A 21225-nucleotide genomic window follows, 5' to 3' on the forward strand; every position below is an offset into this window, starting at 1 on the left:
TTGGGATACTGGGCATAGAACTGGGCAAATATCCTGCTTTGCCAGCTGGCATACCTTAGGTTTCTCCAGCAGGGTGCCCACGAGGGAAGCCTCAATGCTGGAGGGAGAGAAGGGCCGTGCTCCTGCTCCCATCAGCAGGATTCCAGCCCCGTTTCTTTGCCTCTGCAGCAGCAATGTGTTCCCACAGCCAAGCCCAACTACCATGTCTGAGCTCAGAACCAGCTGCATTCGCACCCAGACACCAGCAGCAGGTGGGTAGCATCCACCCTCAAAGGCAGCACTTCTGGAGTTGCTACCTCCTTCATTTTTTAGTGTTTTCTTTTTGTCCTTTTAGTTACTGAGTAAACAATTCTATCATACTATAAACATAACTGGCAAGGTTTCTGCCTCCTATTTGGACCCTGACTGATACACATGGCAAGGAAATTTCTGTCTACTGAAACAGAGCCTCAAGACTGTATTGCTTTAAATCCTTTAGACACAATAACTGAGGCTCTGCAAGTTTCATTTTCTCTTGGTGTTTCCCATGGGCACTGGGCATCCGTACACCCCATATGTCCATCTTTGGGCTGAGCTACTGAATCTAAATCAACATTCCAAGCCTAGGCCGGGAGTGATTTCTCACTTCAAAATCTAATTCCTCCAGGTTTGATTCTGGTCGGGGCGCATGCCTGGGTTGAGTGGGGGGAGTGCAGGAGGCAGCCAATCAATGCTTCTCTCTCATTATTGATGTTTCTATTATCTCTCTCCCTCTCCCTTCCTCTCTGAAATCAATAAAAATATATTTTTTTAAAATCTAATTCCTTGAACTTCCTTCCATTCCAATATTTCTTACCAAAAGTTGAGAATTAAAATTAACCACGTTTTGGTATTACAAATGTAAATTGAGTTTTGCCAGTGATTAATACCAATTAGAGAATATTTAAATAACATAGTTATGATATTGACACTGTCTGGATCATCCACATACTCTATTCTGGAATGCACTTAAAACAAAGACCTGTGCACGGATTACCCATTTCCCTTGTATTGAAGAGGCCACACCCAGTTCTTGCTGATACTTTCCATTTATTACTGCAGTAGACAATGGCTCTGAAAGTGCAACACTAGATCCCTCCTGCCACGGCCTCTGCTCCTCCGCTGGCAGATCCTTAGAAATTCATTCCTAGAGCATTGCGGACCATAAGCTTCTCTCTGGGTAGAAACTTATTGCCGCTGCCAATGTCACAAGGAAAACACAAACACGCACAGGAATAGAAAGACAAAATGAGAAGAGAACAGGAGAGGAGGAGGGGCCAGTTTCAAATGGCAAACTCAGCAGAGGGGTCTTGGGAAAACAGCCCGCCTGTGCAAAGTGGAAAGAGACTCCCCATATCCCAGCAGCAGCGTCTACATTTGTTAGGTGCACCCTTCCCCGTGTCTCTAGAACAGACAAAACCGTAACCACGCATGTGTCATGTCTCAGCCCAGCAGCGGCCTATGGAGTCAGAAAGTGAAAAGACCTCTCAAGCCAGGCTGGAGAATGGGTGATGTGGATAAAGTGACTCCTCAAGCTCTCATTCGAAGCTGTTAGGCAGAGTATCTGGAGTGCTCTGAGGGTAAGATGCTGCCTAACAAATAACTCTGGTTTGACCTAACATAGGGTCAGCCTATTTTTGATGGAAAAAAATAACTTTCAAAAGTGGAAGGGAGACATGAGCAGATCTGGAAAATACAAGAGTAAAAGATCTGAACAAATGAGATAAAAAAAAAAAAAAAGCAACATGAACATGGACAATACACCCAAGCACTGGGCGTGACAAATCCCTCACTCGAGAACACTTTGCGCACACGCACCCACACAATAGTCAGGTAGATGCCCAGAGGAGGGCACATCCAAGTGTCTGCTCTCTTTGGAATATCCATGGCAATTCTGAGTTTAGGCAGAAGTACAGACCTCCCTGGGGCTACACAGACCTCGGGAGGCAGCCTCTGCTCCCCATTTCAGCCATGTTGCTCCTATGTTTGTTTGCCTGAGCCCTTCACAATGGTCCAGGCACTAGAATTTATTCTTCACATTCCTGGAGTTTAAATCATTGCTAGATCTTATCCGATCTAACTTCACCTATAACGGAAGCACCTCCCTTTGGCCCCTGTACTCCTCTGTTTTTAGGGAAAAACATCCCAAAACAGTGGTGATTAGAGGGTGTTTAGGAGTTGGAAAGTAGGAGAGTAATATAAATACAATAAGGAAATGCCTGCTACTCTCCTACGACTTCTCTGAGACCAGGTGGCTAAGGACCCCTGGTCTGCAAGGATAGGTTTTAGGAGAGACCTTAATTTAAGGTACTTCGATCTCTGCTCACAAGAGCCTAGTAAGACAGTGCTCCTTGGAGGTTGCTGTACGATTGGTACTCAGTACTTATTTCAATCCTAGGTGCTTCTCGGCCTCTCTGACTGCAGTCCTTCTGAGTCAGATGACCCAGCTTCTCTGATGCATGCCCGGTCATTTCTAAAGCATGCCTGCAGTAGCCTAACATATACCAGGTGACGAGGACTGAAAGCAGGTCTCCAACCACTGCAGACAGGCACAGCCTTGCAAAGAAAGTCATCTATCATGGTCACCTTTTCTTCAGTTGTCCCAGTTTCAGGATCACAGAACTTATCATACTAAGTATTAATACCTGGCAAAAACCAGCTTTTGCTTCCCTTCCTCAATGAGGGGTGTGCAAGAACCCACAGAAACAGGCTGCTCACACAGGCCCTGATCATCTGGGGAAATGGTTTCAACACTGTCTTCAGCTCCAAATCCCACACTCAGAACCTCTGCTAGAATCCTGCTCCCAACAAACCAGATGCCGCTCCAGTTTAATTTTCAGTCACCTTCTGAGCCGCCTCAGGGGCCGTAGCCACCTGGATTATAGTTCTAAGTGCAGCAGTGCCTAAGAGGAAAGAGTCCCACACGAGGGAAGACAGAGGGCATAAGGCAGGAAACCATGCAAAATCAGCAACACATTTTCAGAAGGTGGTGGGCTTGGGGGAAGAGGGGAGCAAAATAAACAAAACGTCCCAATAATTTAATGGCAAAGCTAGAAGAGCATTTACAGCTATCCCGGGACCTCCAACAAAAAGTTTTCCTGGATGCACAGACATTCGTAATACTGACAAGTCTCAGTGGACAGCTCTGGCTGGTACACGTGGTTGCGACACCCTTTGTACAGTAGAGAGGAGCATGACAGAGGGCCTGCGAGGCATCTGGACAGCACACAGCAAAATGAAAGGCTAGACTTCCCCCCACAGAAACCCATTAAAAAAAAAAGTGTGTCTATTACAAAGTCACGTTTGCCATCTTTCCACTTTATAAAGTCAGCGATGCTGGAGGGTGTCTAGCAGAATCCATCCTCCAGGAATGAGTGCAAAAGGGACGTCCCTTCAGTAAGCAGATGGAAGGACCAGCTGGAGACCTCCCATCCATTTCGGACAAACACACACATACTTAAGGAAAAGGATTATTGCCAGCTTGTGTACGTTCACAATGTGATTTTTGTATTTCGAAAGCTTGAATTGTCCCTGAAAGAAAAAATGGAGAAAATAGAGCATTCAATACACTGATCATCTATAGGCAACACACACACACACACACACACACACACACACACACACACACACGGGAGACCTGAACTAAGCAGCTCTGGGGCCCTCATGACTGTGGCATAGTCCAGGACCCTCCTTCCTACTAATCTAATGCCGGCACAGCAACTGGCCTCCCAAGTGCCTTCATACACTCCAACTCAACTGTGCACACACACACACACACACACACACACACACACACGGGAGACCTGAACTAAGCAGCTCTGGGGCCCTCATGACTGTGGCATAGTCCAGGACCCTCCTTCCTACTAATCTAATGCCGGCACAGCAACTGGCCTCCCAAGTGCCTTCATACACTCCAACTCAACTGTGCAATAGCAAATGATTAGAAACCACCCAAATGCATATCAACAGGGGGATTAGTTAATATGAATGTAATGGCACATTCATACAATGGGACACTGGGTAGCTTAGAAAACACAAGGAAGCTCCCTACTAATATGGAAAGATCTTCAAGAGAAGTGGATAAGTTAGGATGCAGAACAGTGTGTGCACAAAGTATGCTACCTTTTATGCAAGCGGGGCTGGGGGAACTAAGGCCATAGTTCATATTCGCCTGTATATAAAGAAACTCTGTAAGGCTCCATAAGAAACCAACAGCAGTGGTGACCTGGGGCAGGGGAAGGGACACAGTGAAAACTGGGCAGACGGAGTCAGAGTGGGAGGGAGACCTCTCTCTTTTTTAGACACACACATACTTAAAAAAAAAATTTGAACATGATTGTATTATGTATTAAAAAAAACAAAAAAACAACAATAACCAACCCTCGAACCAAACAACCTCCCCCCCAGGTTCAAAACTTATAGCAACTTAAAAGGGATATTCCAAGAGGTGAAACTTAGCTATAATTCTTGAAAGAGAAGCATGTGTGTGTGTGACAGACTGTAAGATGTGTCCTGTTAGTTGCCTTCGATTGGCTGCAGACCCGTTTGGCCATCCACTAGTACCCACCCTGTTCCCACTAGAAATCCAATGACATCTTAGCAGTTCACATTGCCGTTTGAATCTGGAAACCTAAGGGCTGGAAGGGGCACTCAAGATCACCTTACCTTACCTACTGCTGTGGCCAGTGCTTAAGACTTAAATTTGTATGAAATTTTGAAACATTAACCTGGTTTTAAAGTCATTATTTCCCTTTAATTTTAATGACACATTCTAGAAACTGTGGCTTTAACAGGCCTATCTTAAAATGATTACAACTGACTGGGCATAGGGCAAGGGTTCAGATGAAAGAATATGCTCGGCCCAACCAGGCAGCAGTTTTCTCCTGCTATCAGCGGATGGGTTCTCCCCCGTGCTGGGGCAGGCTGACTGTGACTAACAGCCCTCACTACACAAAGAGCGTGACTGCAGACAGTACACAGATGGATGGGAAACTGGAACTATTGTGGAGCAACTCTGCAAGATTGATGTTACCTCAAAAACCCACTGGTGTTTTTATAACTGACATGCATGACCATGTAGCTCATTTATCAATGGCTACTGAGCACTTCAATGATTTCCATCTAAGGAGTTGAAGGTTTAACACAAAAAGAACTTAATGGGGTGAGCATCTTTTTTAAAAGGCCTTTTAAAAGGACAGACCCTGCCCTAGCTGGTTTGGCTCAGTGGATAGAGCGTCGGCCTGCGGACTGAAGGGTCCTGGGTTCGATTCTGGTCAAGGGCACATAGCCAGGTTGCAGGCTTGATCCCCAGTAGGGGCCGTGCAAAAGGCAGCCGATCAATGATTCTCTCTCATCATTGATGTTTCTCTCTTTCCCTCTCCTTTCCTCTCTGAAATCAATAAAAAATAAATAAAAGGACAGACCCCACTGAGGTGCCAGAAATAGCTAGCAAATGACAAGGAATGTACCTGATCCTAAGATAGAAAAGCAAGTATAACTAATGTGTGTGTGCTACTTCTGAGCCCTCTTGGGATGATGTGCTGTAACACTGAGTCTACACGACAGAGGACATCTCTAACAAAGGAGTAGTTAGGAAGGAATGGTTTGCTCTGTTTCATCTCTTCCTTTTTTTTTTAATCTTCACCCAAGGATATTTTTTTCTGTTGATATATATTTTTTTTTTTTAGAGAGGGAGAGAGAGGGAGGGAGCGAGGAAGGGAGGGTGAGGGGAGGGGGGAGAGAGAGAGAGACATCGATGTGAGAGACAGATCAATGGGTTGCCTCCCGCACAAGCCCTGGGATCAAGCCTGTAACTGAGGTACGTGCCCTTGACTGGAAATTGAACCTGAGACAACTCCGGTCCGTCAGCCAACACTTTAACCACTGAGTAAACTAGCCAGGGCCCATCTCTTCCTTTTGATGCCACCTCTATTCCCATTAAGCAATTGGATGACAAGTCAATGAGCAGGGAGAAATAAGATGAGTGACTAGAAAGGCGGCGGGTGTGGGAGTAGATTCAGAGAATTTTCTGACTATGGGAGAATGATCTAGCTTGGCGTAAGAGAGATGGCAGACAAGGGTTTGGATGAACCCTTTCAGCTGGTTAGTGATGTAAAGAAGAGCATTTTCAAGATGTCACCACCATAAGTAGGTGACCATCTTTTGGAAGAATTCCTGTACTGGGCTGGGATTGGGCCAGAAACAAATTCTTCTTTCTGTGGCAGGTAAACTGAAGAGCTCTATAACAATTTCCCATTTAGATATTTAATATTTATTCTAATTATTTATATTGTCTAGATCTCTTCAGAGTCAGAAAACCCAAGACGTTATAATCATGTTAAGGTCTGTAAAATGGAAAAGGGGAGGAGAGGAGTAAAGAAGCCAGGAGAATCAACTGTTTTTCCAGTTTGATATAAAGGATCAGAAAGAGCAACAGGATGGGTGACAGGCTCCTGACAATGACAGGCTGGTGGCAGTTGGCATTGGTCCAGCCTTTCTAAAACAAGTAGGCTGAGAACAGCCTGGTACCAAATTTAGTCTGAGGAATTTGTTCACCTCAAACCAGCTGGGAACTGATCCTCCGTTCTGCCCCTCACCCCAGCTGCAGTGCACAGAGATTAAGAGAGGGAAAGGTAGAATGGAGACAGGAAATGGCAAAGGCCACAGCGACTTTTGTTTTCTTATAAAAAGATGGGCTTTTGTTCTTTTAAAAGCAAACTAAAATTTAGAAAACCCAGCATGAACTCCTGCTAGCTAGCCCCTCCAGCCACCTAGCAATGCTGGGAAGGTGCATGGACTAACAGAAAAGTTTTATTGTTTTTGATATGAAAGATCTTTTAAAAAAAGAAAAAATTTACATTCTCATCTGTGAATTTAGTAAAGGGGTTTTCAGACATCAAGATGTCCACTGTAGCCCAACCAGTGTGGCTCAGTGGTTGAGTGTCGACCTATGAACTAAAGGTCACGGCTTGATTCCTGGTCAGGATACATGCCTGGGTTGCGGGATCGATCCCCAGTGGGGGGTGTGCAGGAGGCAGCTGATCAATTATGCTCTCTCATCATTGATGTTTCTATCTCTCTCTTCCTCTCTAAAATCAATAAAATCTATATATTTTTAAAAATATGTCTACATTATCCTAACTCATTCCAGAAGATTTTTCCATGCCAGGGCACAGGACATGGGAGCCAAAAGACCCACAGTGCCAGAGGGACTCTTTCTCTACTGGATGACCCTCTATCCTGATGACAGGGCCTCAGAAATAGCAGAACTCCATCGAAATTGGCTTCTAACTTCACATTTGAAACAGCTTTCTAATCTACTCTGCCTCAAAATAATCACCTTCTTGTACTTCTAGAGAAATGGACAAGTACAAACTCTGGAAAAAATGAGCTAATAAGGTAGTTAATTCCTGAGGGGGGAGCCATGGGGGAGCAGGGTGGTCGGTTCCTCAGAAAAATGCCTCCTGCTCTTACAGAAACCTGCCCCTATGTTGATGCCCAGTGGGGGCATCAAAATGATTCTGGTCCTTTAGGGAGGGCTGGGAGCCACCTAGGAGAAGCCCTCCCTGAGTGTCTGCTCTGATGGGGGGTCTGAGAGCACAGTTACAAACTGGCCCATGGGCTTAAGTATCCATACACTTCAGGGGAACATTTCCTGACTATGTCCACCTCAGGCCAGCTCGGGCTCCCTCCTGCATATTAAGTAAAACTGCTAAGGTCCTAGGTGCAGTGGGGCCAATTTCAATGTCTAATCTCTCATTGAGTGACCACACCAACTTCATTCCCCAAAGATACAGATCCCTGTTCTGTGCCTGCCAGCCCAGACAGAAGTAATCAGAATCCTCTCCCAGCAGCTGACTGGGACCTCTAAGTGAAGGCATGGTTGGAAGGGCAATACTGATTTGTAATGGGGGTGTCAAATGAAATAGTCCTAAAATATTAGCAGCCATATAGAATGGCATAAAATATCAGATAGAGGAAAAGTACTGTAGTTCAATAAGAATTTATTTAAATAGCAGTTTTTATTCCTTCACAGATCATGATCTACTTGGAAGGGGAAAATGCAAAGAGAGGATGAGAGCCTAAATGTCAGAGGAGTCTGAAATGGCAGCTCCAACAACACAAGCCGGGTGTGTGCATCTTCTGGGAGCACCTCCTTCAAGGTTAAATCAATAGAGATGAAATATGAAGAAGACCTCAAGTCTGTTAAGACAATGGAGTAAGCTGGGCATTTTTTTGTTAGACTCCAATACTCCTCTCAGACTTCTAAGTCCGTGCCTCAAAGAACAGAAGTACCTCCTTCATCTTCCCATAAAAAAGATAGGGAATGGGGAGGAGGGAGAACATAGACTGTAAAATGGCAATCATGCACAGATAAGACTTTTCAAAGCAACTCTGAAATTTTTTCTGGGGGATTTAGTGTTAGCTAAAGGGAGAGGGAATAATTTTAAATTTTCTTCCATTCTGATTATTCCAATTTCATTTTAAAGCTTTTTTTTCATGAACCTAAGATGCTGTTGACTTTTAAAGGTATCATCATTTTATGTACTTTAACAAGTAAACGTTGCCAATTAAACTATGACAAAAATCTTTATTACGTTCACTGTAAGCATTCCAATTTCAGGGATAAAAAAAAGTGAATCTTAGAAATAATTAAATATGGATGGTAATATTATTAAACAATTCCATATAGCACCAGGCCTCTGGAAATTAAACTTTATTTTAAGTATCTGTTCTGCAGCCTGCAAATCAATGTATCTAATTGTACAGCTGATGCTTTTCATCCCTCCTGCATATTAGCAGTCATCTCAGAATTCCATGCTGACCACACTTTACAGAGAAACCTTTTAAACTTCAATTAAAAAAAATCTAGTAGTATCTAAAATTGAATTTATAATATGGGAATTAAACCGTTTTAAAAAGAGGTGTGAGTGGCATCATGATTGTGTGCAGGAGATCTGGGACTGTTGTCTATCCCGAGTCCTCAGACCCCTGGCCACCAGCTTCTGTCCCTCACAGTGTCATCCTCTCTCTTCTAGCCCATCTATGGAATGCAGGTCTCCTCTTCTTGAAAAGCCTCACTTCCTCCCTGGGAAGGTGGAGTTCTGAAGCAGCTACTACTGTTGATGTGATCTGTTCCATACTTAGAAATCCTTTCTTAGGAATGGTGGTGGTGGTGGTGGTGGTGGTGGTGGTGATGGGATGGGGGGTGATGTCCAGGAAAACAATCTCAGGTCAGGCCTATACAGATCCCATCCTTCCATCTACCCCTCTCATCCTGAATAAATGCACTCAACTTCCCTGCTGCAGCAGCAGACATGTTGAGTGGTGCTCAACAAAGAGACACTCTCCTAACCGATATACAGATGTTCTCCCAGTGAATGCTTCATCTGGCCTGGCCTCCAACATCCCAAGGCCTCTCCCTGCTGGGAAACGTGCGATGGTTATTACAGTACACACAGGAGCTGTCTCCTATGGAGCCTGGCATCTGCCCCGCCCTCTCACTGCGAAAACATCAAAGTTCTACCACTGGCTCCTCACAACTGACAAACACCGCCAGCAAGCAAGAGACATACCTCTCACCTACTCCATGTAAGTCACAGGACACTGTCAGATGGTTTAAAATGGCCACATCTGAGCAAAAGAAAAAGGACTTGTGGCACATTTATAATCATGAAATGCTGTCATCAGAAGAGATCTGAGAGATGTCAGTCAGTGAAACCTCACTTTCCAAGTGAGAAATGGAGGTACAGTGAGGTTAAGTGGCCTGCCCAGGGTTCACCCCGAGACATGTCTGGACCCAGTGTTTTCTGAGACTGACAATCAGTCAGAGAGGCTGGAGCTGATTTGGAGCTGACTCCATGCTGGCAGAACAAGGCTGGGGCAAGTGGGGAGGGCACAACCCCTGGGAAAGAGGGATCCTATGGCTGAGAGGTATGTCAAAACGTTACAGAGAAGATTGACAAGGCCCTACCCTGAGTATGAGAGACAGAGGGGAGCGTCCGATCAGCGGCCGCTGCTGTTCACCAGGCCATGAAACTCCTCCCAGGCCCTGGCAAACCAGAGACAAAAAACATAATAGCACATTCAGATCAAAAGCTTTTTAACAGAGAGAACAGACACATAACCCCACATCCCATTCCAGATACCCTCAAGGTTGAGTGCAGCCCACAATACCTGGAAGCATAGCAATGAGCGTTCCCACCTGGACTTTCCCTCAGATTCACAGTAATGCCAGCGCCTTTAGGGACAGCTGGCACTTGTCCTGGAGGCTCCACTGGTGAAGACTGGCCCTCACTATTCCCGCGAGGCTTTGTATCCACTCCTTCAACAAGTCCACCGGGGAGGCCAATGAGGTCAGAGCTAAGCTCAACCATCACAGAAGACACCCCCAATTCTCTGGAGCAAGGGCAGCAGTGGGAGGTGAGGACAGGTGGCAGGAACTTTCTTATCGGGCCTCACCTTGAGGTTAACGGCAGGGACCCGACAGCATTATGGTGTCTAAAGATGCAATGGGGAAACTACCTCTCTGTTTTCACATTTCCAACCTTCTGACCCTTCTAACTTCAGACCCCAAATTTGTACCAGGTTGTTTCAGAATATACCCATGTAAGTCTCTTAAAATTTAAGCTGTGTAAGAAAGAAAAATTTAAGCTGTGCAGGTCACAGGTCAACATTTCCAGGAACAATGCTCATGACTTCCACGCTGATTAACTCAGAAACAGGGGTTAGGAGGGCTAAGAATGTGACCGAGGGGTACACAGTCTCTCAGAGTGTGCTCAACAAAGAGCCCTTGGCGACTGCTGGCTGAAAAATAGGAGACCCGAGTCCCTATGCACCCGAAAGCCCTACCACCTCGTTTTCTGAGGAAGTGATGTCCTAACTTTTGCCCCAGCCACTTCTCAGCCCCACTAGGACAGAATGTCTGTTAAGTCCCCTGGGAAATAGAGAGAGTTATTTGAGGCTTTTAAATCTAAAATTCCTTTTTGTCAATTATTCATCCTTGGTTTAAAGGGATGACAATACCCAGGATGACAACATATTGTGTCACTTACTACAGGCTTAGATTATGGCCACTAAAATACAATTTTTACCAGACCTTCTAAAGGTAGCTTTTCTTCTTTTTTAAATAGGGAGAGATTAAATACAGAGACTTGGCACAACAAATTCACTCTTCTAGGTGATACTTATACATGTTTCATCAGTATTTCCCTTTTGAACAGGAGCATTTATAAGTTCATGATCTACCTCTTAAAATAAGAAGTTGATGTGCAGTTAATGGTTTCTTCAGAGAGTATTACCAAAATTACAAATACATGGTAACTGAAGAAAGTATAAAACCACCAAACAAGTGTGCCAGTCTCTGTTAGTTCACAAACAATTTCCACATCAAGAAATCTGTTTCACAGCCCATGCTGGTGACGGGAACGCGATGACGAACTCTGTGAGTCCAGGCGTGACATCAGAAGGCCCTTTCACTTCATTCCAAATTAAGACAAGGGCAAAGCAAAATCTGATGCTTGGGCAATGACCCAGGAACCCCTCTCTCATTTTAACATTGAGATTTAAATTCTATCTTAAGCGACATAAATGTCCAGAGAAATTACATGGTTGTGTTGAAGCTTCATCTCCTGTATCCTTTTGTTTCCAGAAAGGCCTACACTAGTCCAAACAGAGTTCTCTGTCAAAAACCTACACTAACCCATTCTGGTATTAAACTGGCCTCCCATTTTCTTCAGAAATATCTTCCTCACATATTAAACCTCAAAATGAGGAATCTGGGTGAAGAATTTTCCTCACATGGATACAGTGAAAATAAATTAGTTGGTCATATTCACTGGTACAATGTAGGCCAACAAATCACCTGCCTAAAGCTAGGTGCGAACATTCTAGCTCTTTTCCATATGACATTCCAATCATACTGGTAATGTTAAAACTTGCTTCTTTTAAAGGTAAAAAAAAAGAAGTTACTAGTAAATGTTAAGTGTCATATGAATGAAGCTTCTAAAAGAATAACTGAGATTAATATAGCCTACAGAGAATTCTGAACAATTTCAAATGACAGAGTCAAAAGAGTCCTTTAAAGACCACTCTTGTTTCAGCTCACTTACCAGAAAGCAAACTGAGAGCAGAGGTCCATTTCTGTGTAACTCCGAATGTGTCCCACCCTCCCACCCCCTAAAGCCTGTTCATAGTCTTGCACTCAGCTGGCCCTCAATACTCATGGACAAGCTCTGCCTCCTGCTAGTCTGGGCTTTCTTTACTTTGAACATCAGTAAGGAGTACCTTTCATAAGGCAGGCCAGCAGTTAACACCGGTGTGATCCAGTGCCACCAAGCTGATTTAGCCAACAACACAAGGGATATTTGGTTGCTGCCTACAAAGTTCCATGTTTAAGTATAATGAAATCTAAACAAGTTTAAAGAAATTCCCCATGATTTGACCCATTTCTCCTCTAGAATAAAGAAATAAAGTCACCTACCCTCAACTTTCTCTGCAGAGAGGTCTGGTCACTTTTCCCAACACTGTGGCCCACTGAGTGAAGCTGAGTGAAGCTGGCCCTGTCTTCCCCTCTTCCATCCGGGCCAGATGCACAAAGGGATTCAATGGCACTATTTCAAAAGTTATTTCCTCACAAAAGACTGTGCCCAGTTTTATCCTGAGGGTCCCACGATTCTGGGTTGCAAGTCTGTCTTAGATTTCTTCTCAAAATGGAGGACACAGTGAGGACCCAAACCTATAAAACCTTAACTGCGATTGGCCTCATTAGGAGCCATGCACCTGAAGCGAACACTCCATCTAACAAGTTTCCCGTTTCTCAGTGGGACCTGCTATTGGCAACACAAGGGTAGGAGGCAGCAGACAGGCGTCCCCTCTGTAGCAAGGCAGCTATGGTGATGTGAGCAGCAGTGTGTGCCTCTCAGCTCACCTAGGAGCGCAGCAGGAAAAGGCCACAAGCAGTGCGATTAGGGGCAGGCTGGAAAACCAAACAGTTGAAAAAGGACATTGGAAACACAGCAAGGTGGAGGTATATTTGACTGAGAAATCTAGGCCACTGAGAAATTTACTCCTACAAAAAGTCCCACCAGAACACTTGGGAGTATTCTCCAGAATACCTTTTTCCTTCATTTTCCCTTAAATTCTCAAGTCCCAGGAGCTGCTGTTCCTTGGCTCAAGCAAAGCCATACCTGTGAGAGGCACAGGAAGGGAGCAAAGCAGACCAGTTCTGACTTCTGTTCACATGTGACAAGGATCAGAGGGGGCTCAAGGTCAATTTGGTGCTTTCTGATCAACTTAGGAAGGTGATGTCAAGCTCATCCCCTGGACCAATTATATTAGCTGAAATTAAGGTCAATACATGTAACATAATAGCAGAAGGCAAGAGGGAAAAGGCCTTAAGAGGTAACTCTTTGACAAATGCTGAAAACAGAGACTAGGCATTTCCACATACCATTTTCTAGAGACTTCAACCAATTTTGTATTTGCAATAAACAAAGAAGCAATGACACAAACACCTCCAGAAAGTTGAGCCCAGGGTGCTGTCCCAATGTGTGTTTTGTGGGATCACAGGCCACGTGGAGACTGGTGGTCAGTCAGGATGGTACAAGCATAGGGTGTCGCTGCCAGAATGGAACAGCCACTTTGGAAACTTCCACATTACGCCCATAGCCACCTTCACAGATACTATCAGGCAACCTGACCCAGTGTCTGCAAAAATGTTTATTTTTGGTTTTGGTGTAGCTCCCAAGAAAGCCTGAAGTAACATGAGGCCTGCTGCAATTGTACATGCAGGTTAGGGCCTGCAGGCCAAGCTGCAGGTTACACAAGCCAAGCCACAAAGCATGTGAGGGGCTGGCACGTGCTGCAGTCAGATACCCTAAGGAGCAAACTCACGGAGGATGAAGCTGCTTCCCCTCCTCAGATTCTAAGGCACAATTACCCTGGGAGAATGGGAAGGGCTAGAACATTGAGACCTTGCAAGCAGAGTTAGCCCAAAGAGGAGGATGACCTGGCCCTGAAGGGAAAGCGGAAGGGAGAGACTGGCAAAGAGCTTGTGGCTTGGGCAGCCCTGGCAGTGAGAAAACCCCATTAACACCAAGCAAGGAAGCTATATATGTACAGCCACACACAGATGGAAGCAGGAATTTACCTCCAAGCAAGAGATTTCTTTGAAGTAAAGGCAAATGACGTCAGCAAAGCAAAGGCCAAGGATCCCCCCCCTTTCCAACCTTAAGGACTTTCAAGCTGAATTCTACATCAGAAATTACTGTTCTTATTAATCAGCGTGACTAGATGGAGACTGAAATTCAAGTACCAGAAAATGGGTCTCATGTTGAGAGCTAGATGTCTCCTCATTATGTCAGACCTCAGCAGAAGTAGAACAAATACCACATGACACTGTACAATGGGCTTATGGAAATGAGGCTGCATTCCCCCAATGGCCCTCCATGGAGAAGTCTGTGCCGTTCCTTAATATGGTGACAGTCAGTCTGAAAAGCCACTTCTTTGATGCACCATAAAGAGCAAGAGCATGAGACAAGCTAGTTTAGCACCATTTATTAAGTGATCTCAGCTGTTGTAGTAGCTGCTGTGTGTCAGCCTGTTCTTAAAACATAAAATGCTCTTCCAATTCCTCTTGTCCAGGACAGAAGAATCTTCCAGGTAGCACGCCAACAGAACAAGAGACTCCGATGATGCCAGCTTCAATGATGGTGCCATCCAGAGAGGGAGAAGGTCATGGCACATTCAACCGCGGCTTCCAGAGGTTTTGAAAAAGGAGCCTTTGGGGGCCCAGCCTGCCTGGCATTCTAGTGGAAGTGCAAAAGGTTGGCACATTGGGAGAGGAAAGAGAGGGAGACGCAGGGAAAGTAGCATCTGGGTGTCAAGGAGGGTTTTCTGGTCCCTGTAGCTGCAGGCTGGAGTACTAGGCAGACCTCTGGATAAAGCAGTGAGCAGTAGTCTAAGGCAAAAAGCCCACAGGCTCTCCTAGACTCTGTAAGGACTTGAATACAGTTCTATAAGTCAGGAAAAACTGCCTCAGGGCATTAGCAAGGTAGAACAGTGGAGAGGGGAAAGTTGAAAAATACCTCTTTCCCTTTCCTATCCAGGTGAAAAGCTTGCTTTTGGGGGGAATGGGGGGTGTTTTAGAAATCTTGAATGTAAGAGTCCTAGAAAAAGTAGGTGTGGACCTCTCCAGCCTGGACTGAGTCTAGCTGGAGGGCAGAAACTACTTCTACCCCAGAACAAAGAATAGGGAAAATGTGCTTAGAGAAAAACAATGCTAACACAGGACTGCTAAGTCAAGCAACCAGGGCAATGGCCAGCTAATAACTCCTGGCTGCTTCAATGAGTCATAAGCAGCCATTCGATTATGAACAAACTCCTATGGCAGTGTTCCCAGTTAAAAACTGGCCCTTAGCTAGTTTTAGCTAACTCCACCCACAACATTATCTGTGACTGCATGGGAAAAAGACTCCTAAAGTGGTCTGTCTGCTGAACACCATCACTGGGCTCATTATGGTCTTTAATAAGAATAACATTATGATGATATCATTTCTAATGATGATGATGATGACAGCAACAATAATACTTGGCCCTGTAAGAGCCGTCTCCATCTGAGGACCTTCCATTACCAAGATTCAATCAGCCTCCCAACAACCCCGTTAGGAAAGTTATCATTACCCCCCATTTTACAGACGGGGGAACTGAAGCAGAGTGGCAGAGACTTGCCAAAGGCACACAATGATGCTGGAGTCAAAGGAGAGAACTAACCCTAAAAGTCCCGACTCCTAGTTGGCTAGCTCTCCGTCCAGTTTTGAGAAAATCTAACAGCCACTCCCACAAATTCATCATAGTAACCTGAACTTATTCCTGACACTCAATCACTGAAGGAGCAACCGTAACCAGTGATTCTGTGAGGATGTCTGGCTCCATTCCCCTAAGTCCTAGGAAGAGGCCAATTCCTCTTGTCCAGGACAGAAGAATCTTCCAGGTAGCACGCCAACAGAACAAGAGACTCCGATGATGCCAGCTTCAATGATGGTGCCATCCAGAGAGGGAGAAGGTCATGGCACATTCAACCGCGGCTTCCAGAGGTTTTGAAAAAGGAGCCTTTGGGGGCCCAGCCTGCCTGGCATTCTAGTGGAAGTGCAAAAGGTTGGCACATTGGGAGAGGAAAGAGAGGGAGACGCAGGGAAAGTAGCATCTGGGTGTCAAGGAGGGTTTTCTGGTCCCTGTAGCTGCAGGCTGGAGTACTAGGCAGACCTCTGGATAAAGCAGTGAGCAGTAGTCTAAGGCAAAAAGCCCACAGGCTCTCCTAGACTCTGTAAGGACTTGAATACAGTTCTATAAGTCAGGAAAAACTGCCTCAGGGCATTAGCAAGGTAGAACAGTGGAGAGGGGAAAGTTGAAAAATACCTCTTTCCCTTTCCTATCCAGGTGAAAAGCTTGCTTTTGGGGGGAATGGGGGGTGTTTTAGAAATCTTGAATGTAAGAGTCCTAGAAAAAGTAGGTGTGGACCTCTCCAGCCTGGACTGAGTCTAGCTGGAGGGCAGAAACTACTTCTACCCCAGAACAAAGAATAGGGAAAATGTGCTTAGAGAAAAACAATGCTAACACAGGACTGCTAAGTCAAGCAACCAGGGCAATGGCCAGCTAATAACTCCTGGCTGCTTCAATGAGTCATAAGCAGCCATTCGATTATGAACAAACTCCTATGGCAGTGTTCCCAGTTAAAAACTGGCCCTTAGCTAGTTTTAGCTAACTCCACCCACAACATTATCTGTGACTGCATGGGAAAAAGACTCCTAAAGTGGTCTGTCTGCTGAACACCATCACTGGGCTCATTATGGTCTTTAATAAGAATAACATTATGATGATATCATTTCTAATGATGATGATGATGACAGCAACAATAATACTTGGCCCTGTAAGAGCCGTCTCCATCTGAGGACCTTCCATTACCAAGATTCAATCAGCCTCCCAACAACCCCGTTAGGAAAGTTATCATTACCCCCCATTTTACAGACGGGGGAACTGAAGCAGAGTGGCAGAGACTTGCCAAAGGCACACAATGATGCTGGAGTCAAAGGAGAGAACTAACCCTAAAAGTCCCGACTCCTAGTTGGCTAGCTCTCCGTCCAGTTTTGAGAAAATCTAACAGCCACTCCCACAAATTCATCATAGTAACCTGAACTTATTCCTGACACTCAATCACTGAAGGAGCAACCGTAACCAGTGATTCTGTGAGGATGTCTGGCTCCATTCCCCTAAGTCCTAGGAAGAGGGCAAAGCAAAGCTTTATTTCCTGTTGGCATTCATGCTTCTCTTAGATTCTACTCTCACAAACACTCCATCTGCTTCCTCTAGGATTTCAGCTCTACACACAAGGAAATGGGAGTCACATTCCTGATAAGACGTTAATTTCCCAGGACAAAGAAACAGACTGAAGCTAACAGGTTAAAAAGACATGCAAAAGTAGGGGTTGGAGTGGACAGGGAGGACCTTCTTGTTGAGTGAAATTATCTTTAAAAACAAGCAAGAAAAAGGAGAGCACTTTGTCTTTCATTTTAAGACAGTGGTTAGCCAATGAAAGACAAGACAGCCCATGGAAATAAAGCAAGCCCAGGCACTGCAACTGGGATTCTGCAGAGGGGCTCTCTCTGGTACAGTGAGGTAAGCAGGGAGCCTCACCAGCAAAGAGCTACTACAAGTGGCCAGAAGCATTAGAGGGGAAGACTGCTCTGTACTTTCTCCACAAGTCAGTCTCCTGTATGACCGTATTCCTCCGGACCCAACTAAGAACCTACTTCTGCTAAGGTTAGGGATATGCACCCCCAAACCCCCCCAACACGTACTTGATGCTGTCGGTGTGGGTTTTGTATTCCATAATGGTGTTGGGAGGTAGATTAAGCACTCGCCGAAGCGTATCCCGGATTCGGGCTGTGGTTGCTTGGTCGCTGGCAGTCTTATTCCATATTGAAATAATGTCCTCCTACAGGAGGAACAGAGGGACTCATCAAAGCAAACCAGAGGCAGTGAGGAGAGCAAAGGCAACACATGAAACCAGACCTGCCCGCAGGAAGCTTACCTGAAACCGGACAGAGACTACAGCCCCACAGATCTCCTCCCCAACCATGAACTGTTCCCCCAACATGGCCAGGATGAGATTCTCCCAGCAACGCGATGCCAAGCCCTTCCGCAGCCGAATAATCCACTTGCCACCATTTTTATTTGCATCATCCTATAAAAAGACAGAAAGCATTAAAGTTAAAATATGGTTTCACAGCTCCTTTTTCCTTTGCATGAACACTAAAAGGTCTTATCACTTTCCAATTATTCAACTTTATAGGAAAAATGGTAGGAAGAGACAGAAAACAAAGAAAAACAAGGTGGGGATCCTTATACAAGCCATTACAAAAAGTGGCTCCCCGTCTCCCCCCCCACCCCCAAAAAAACCCTCAACTTGCTGAGGCCCTTAGTCCTCACCTCCCACATGGGTTTAATTCCTTCTTTGAAGAGATGGAAGTCACTGTGGCCTGTCAGGTCCCCAGGACGTACCATGTGGCTGTAAAACCTCCAGAATTGCTCCACCTGTGAAGAGAGGGCCCCAGAGTACAGAAGGTGTGACTTTTCTTTTTCTTTGCCTGAATGCAAGACTTATCTAAGAGAAAAGCATAAACAGGGAAGACACACTGTTACAGGCTATACTTTGGAAGGATACACATTTTCATTTGGAGGACTGTGTGGGAGGAAAGGCATATTAGATGAAAGCATATGGTATAGCTGGATAAAAGGAAAATGTAATATTGTTGATACAAGAAAAACTCTAAGGCCTCAGCCAGGAACCTTGGCTGGTGAAGTCACACCAGTCAATATGCATCCTCCTGCAGAGGCCACAGGATAACCACGACATGCTGTGAGGAGGACCTTGTTTTACATAATGGAAACCCTTTAGTTCTAAGGTATATTAAGTGCCACATAACCTCAGTCTGAATGCATTTTTTAGAACCAAATATCCTCTTTTTTTTAAAAAAAAATATTTTTATTAATTTCAGAGAGGAAGGGAGAAAGAGAGAGAAAGAGAAACGTCGATGATGAGAGAGAATTATGGATAGGCTGCCTCCTGCATGCCCCACACTGGGGATCGAGCCCGCAACCTGGGCATGTGCCCTGACCAGGAATCGAACCGTGACCTCCTGGTTCATAGGTTGATGCTCAACCACTGGGCCACGGCAGCCGGGCCTAAACACCCTCTTGATCAAAGACTGTTTACTCAAATACAGCATTAGCTACAGTGAAATACATTTTAGTTCTATTTAGTTACTGAGCACAGTGATAAAATCAACCACATGCACTATGCTGCATCATGGTGCCTTTCTTAGGCCAGGACAGTCCAAAACCAAGCAGGACTTAGCCTCTAATATTTAGGGTTTAGGTCCCTCTTCTTCTCATATATATATATTTATTTCAATTACAGTTTACATTCAATATTATTTTGTATTAGTTTAAGGTATACAGCATAGTGATTAGATAATCACATATTTATCAAGTATTCTCCCAATATTTCCTGTACCCACCTGGCACCTTACACAGTTATTACAATATTATTAACTATATTCCCTATGCCGTACTTTACATTGCCATGACTATTTTGTAACTACCAATTAGTACCTCTTAATCCCTTCAACTTTTTCACCCAATCCCCCAACCCCTTGCTCCTCTGACAACCTTCAGTCTGTTCTCTTTAAGTCCCTTTTCTTACTAGAACATTTATGTTTCTCTTTGCCTCTCCTTCAAAGTCCTGTTAGAAAAGCAGACACCCTTCTCTAGCAATTGCAGACTTATTTATACTCATCATGCTAGTCCTTCCTGTTCCTCTCAGTGGTGCCTTGCGACATTACTTCCCTACCTCTCTGTCTCACAGAGGACACCTACAAAGTACTGGCCAGTGAAGAGGCACACTTTAGGAGGAAAGAGAAGATGTAGAATAGTCTGGAGAGAAACAATTGGTATTTGCCAACACATTGCCCAGGAGGCTCTAAACAGACACAGAGCAAGACACCAGAATTGTGTAGCTGAAAATGGATACTGAGTACACAGAAATTCAGGTCATATTTCTAGAACTGGTTAGCAACTAAGAGACCTTACACTGTGTGCAACAGCTGTCCCTTCAGTCCTCTAAGAACAGGAACATAGGCAGTGTCTCATGTTACAAAGAAGTCAGGAATGAGTGCCATTTGTAGGACTTTCGTGCAGTCTCTCATCTCAGCAACTGCTAAGCTTAACTGTATAAGGGATAGTAAATGGTCAAATGTATACAATGAGCAATTATCTTTTCAACCTGAACACAGTGGGAAGAAATAAAGTACACCAAGTAGAAACTGTGGCTCACTGTAAATTAGGAATTAGAGAGGAGCTGTGGGGTAGAAAGGTACACAAACCATCCCCGATTCCTCAATCAAGCATTGCTTCATTAATGGTTTGGCCTTCTCCAATCTTATAGCCAGACTATACAATTGTACAGTCACAATCTTTTTTTCTTTTCTTTAAAATAAATCTTTATTGTTCAGATTATTACAGATGTTCCTCCTTTTTCCCCCCATAGCTCCCCTCTCCCTGGTTCCCACCCCCCCCCATGTCCTTCCCCCCCGCCACTGTCCTCATCCATAGGTGTAAGATTTTTGTCCAATCTCTTCCCGGACCCTTCACACCCCCTTGCCCCCAAGAATTGTCAGTCCACTCCCTTTCTATGCCCCTGCTTCTATTATATTCACCAGTTTATTCTGTTCATCAGATTTTTTAATTGACTTTTTAGATTCACTTGTTGATAGATATGTATTTGTTGTCACTTTGTTGTTCATAATTTTTATCTTTACCTTTTTCTTCTTCTTCCTCTTCTTAAAGAACACCCTTCAGCATTTCATATAATCCTGGTTTGGTGGTGATGAACTCCTTTAGCTTCTTTTTGTCTGTGAAGCTCTTTATCTGACCTTCAATTTTAAATGATAGCTTTGCTTGTTTGTAGGTCCTTGCTCTTCACACTTTGAATATTTCTTGCCACTCCTTTCTGGCCTGCATGGTTTCTGTTGAGAAATCAGCTGACAGTCGTATGGGCATTCCCTTGTAGGTAACTAACTGCTTTTCTCTTGCTGCTTTTAAGATATTCTCTGTCTTTAGCCCTTGGCATTTTAATTATGATGTGTCTTG

General features: G+C 44.6%; 1 protein-coding gene across 1 annotated transcript in view; it reads right to left on the reverse strand.

Moving 5' to 3' along the window:
• Positions 1-1048: 1048 nt before the first annotated feature.
• The window catches only part of EIF4E2 (eukaryotic translation initiation factor 4E family member 2), a 26602-nt gene continuing 6425 nt past the window's right edge, over positions 1049-21225 (reverse strand). Inside the window, exons 3-7 of the mRNA XM_014530603.1 lie at positions 18505-18609; positions 18107-18259; positions 17874-18010; positions 9992-10069; positions 1049-3549 (exon numbers count right to left, since the gene is read on the reverse strand). Of these exons, the coding sequence (XP_014386089.1) occupies positions 10024-10069; positions 17874-18010; positions 18107-18259; positions 18505-18609 (441 nt within the window). The 3' untranslated portion in view covers positions 1049-3549; positions 9992-10023. The remainder of the gene's footprint in view (positions 3550-9991; positions 10070-17873; positions 18011-18106; positions 18260-18504; positions 18610-21225) is intronic.

The sequence above is a fragment of the Myotis brandtii genome, unplaced genomic scaffold, assembly GCF_000412655.1.
Source record: "Myotis brandtii unplaced genomic scaffold, ASM41265v1 scaffold744, whole genome shotgun sequence".
NCBI classification, from domain to species: Eukaryota; Metazoa; Chordata; class Mammalia; order Chiroptera; family Vespertilionidae; genus Myotis; species Myotis brandtii.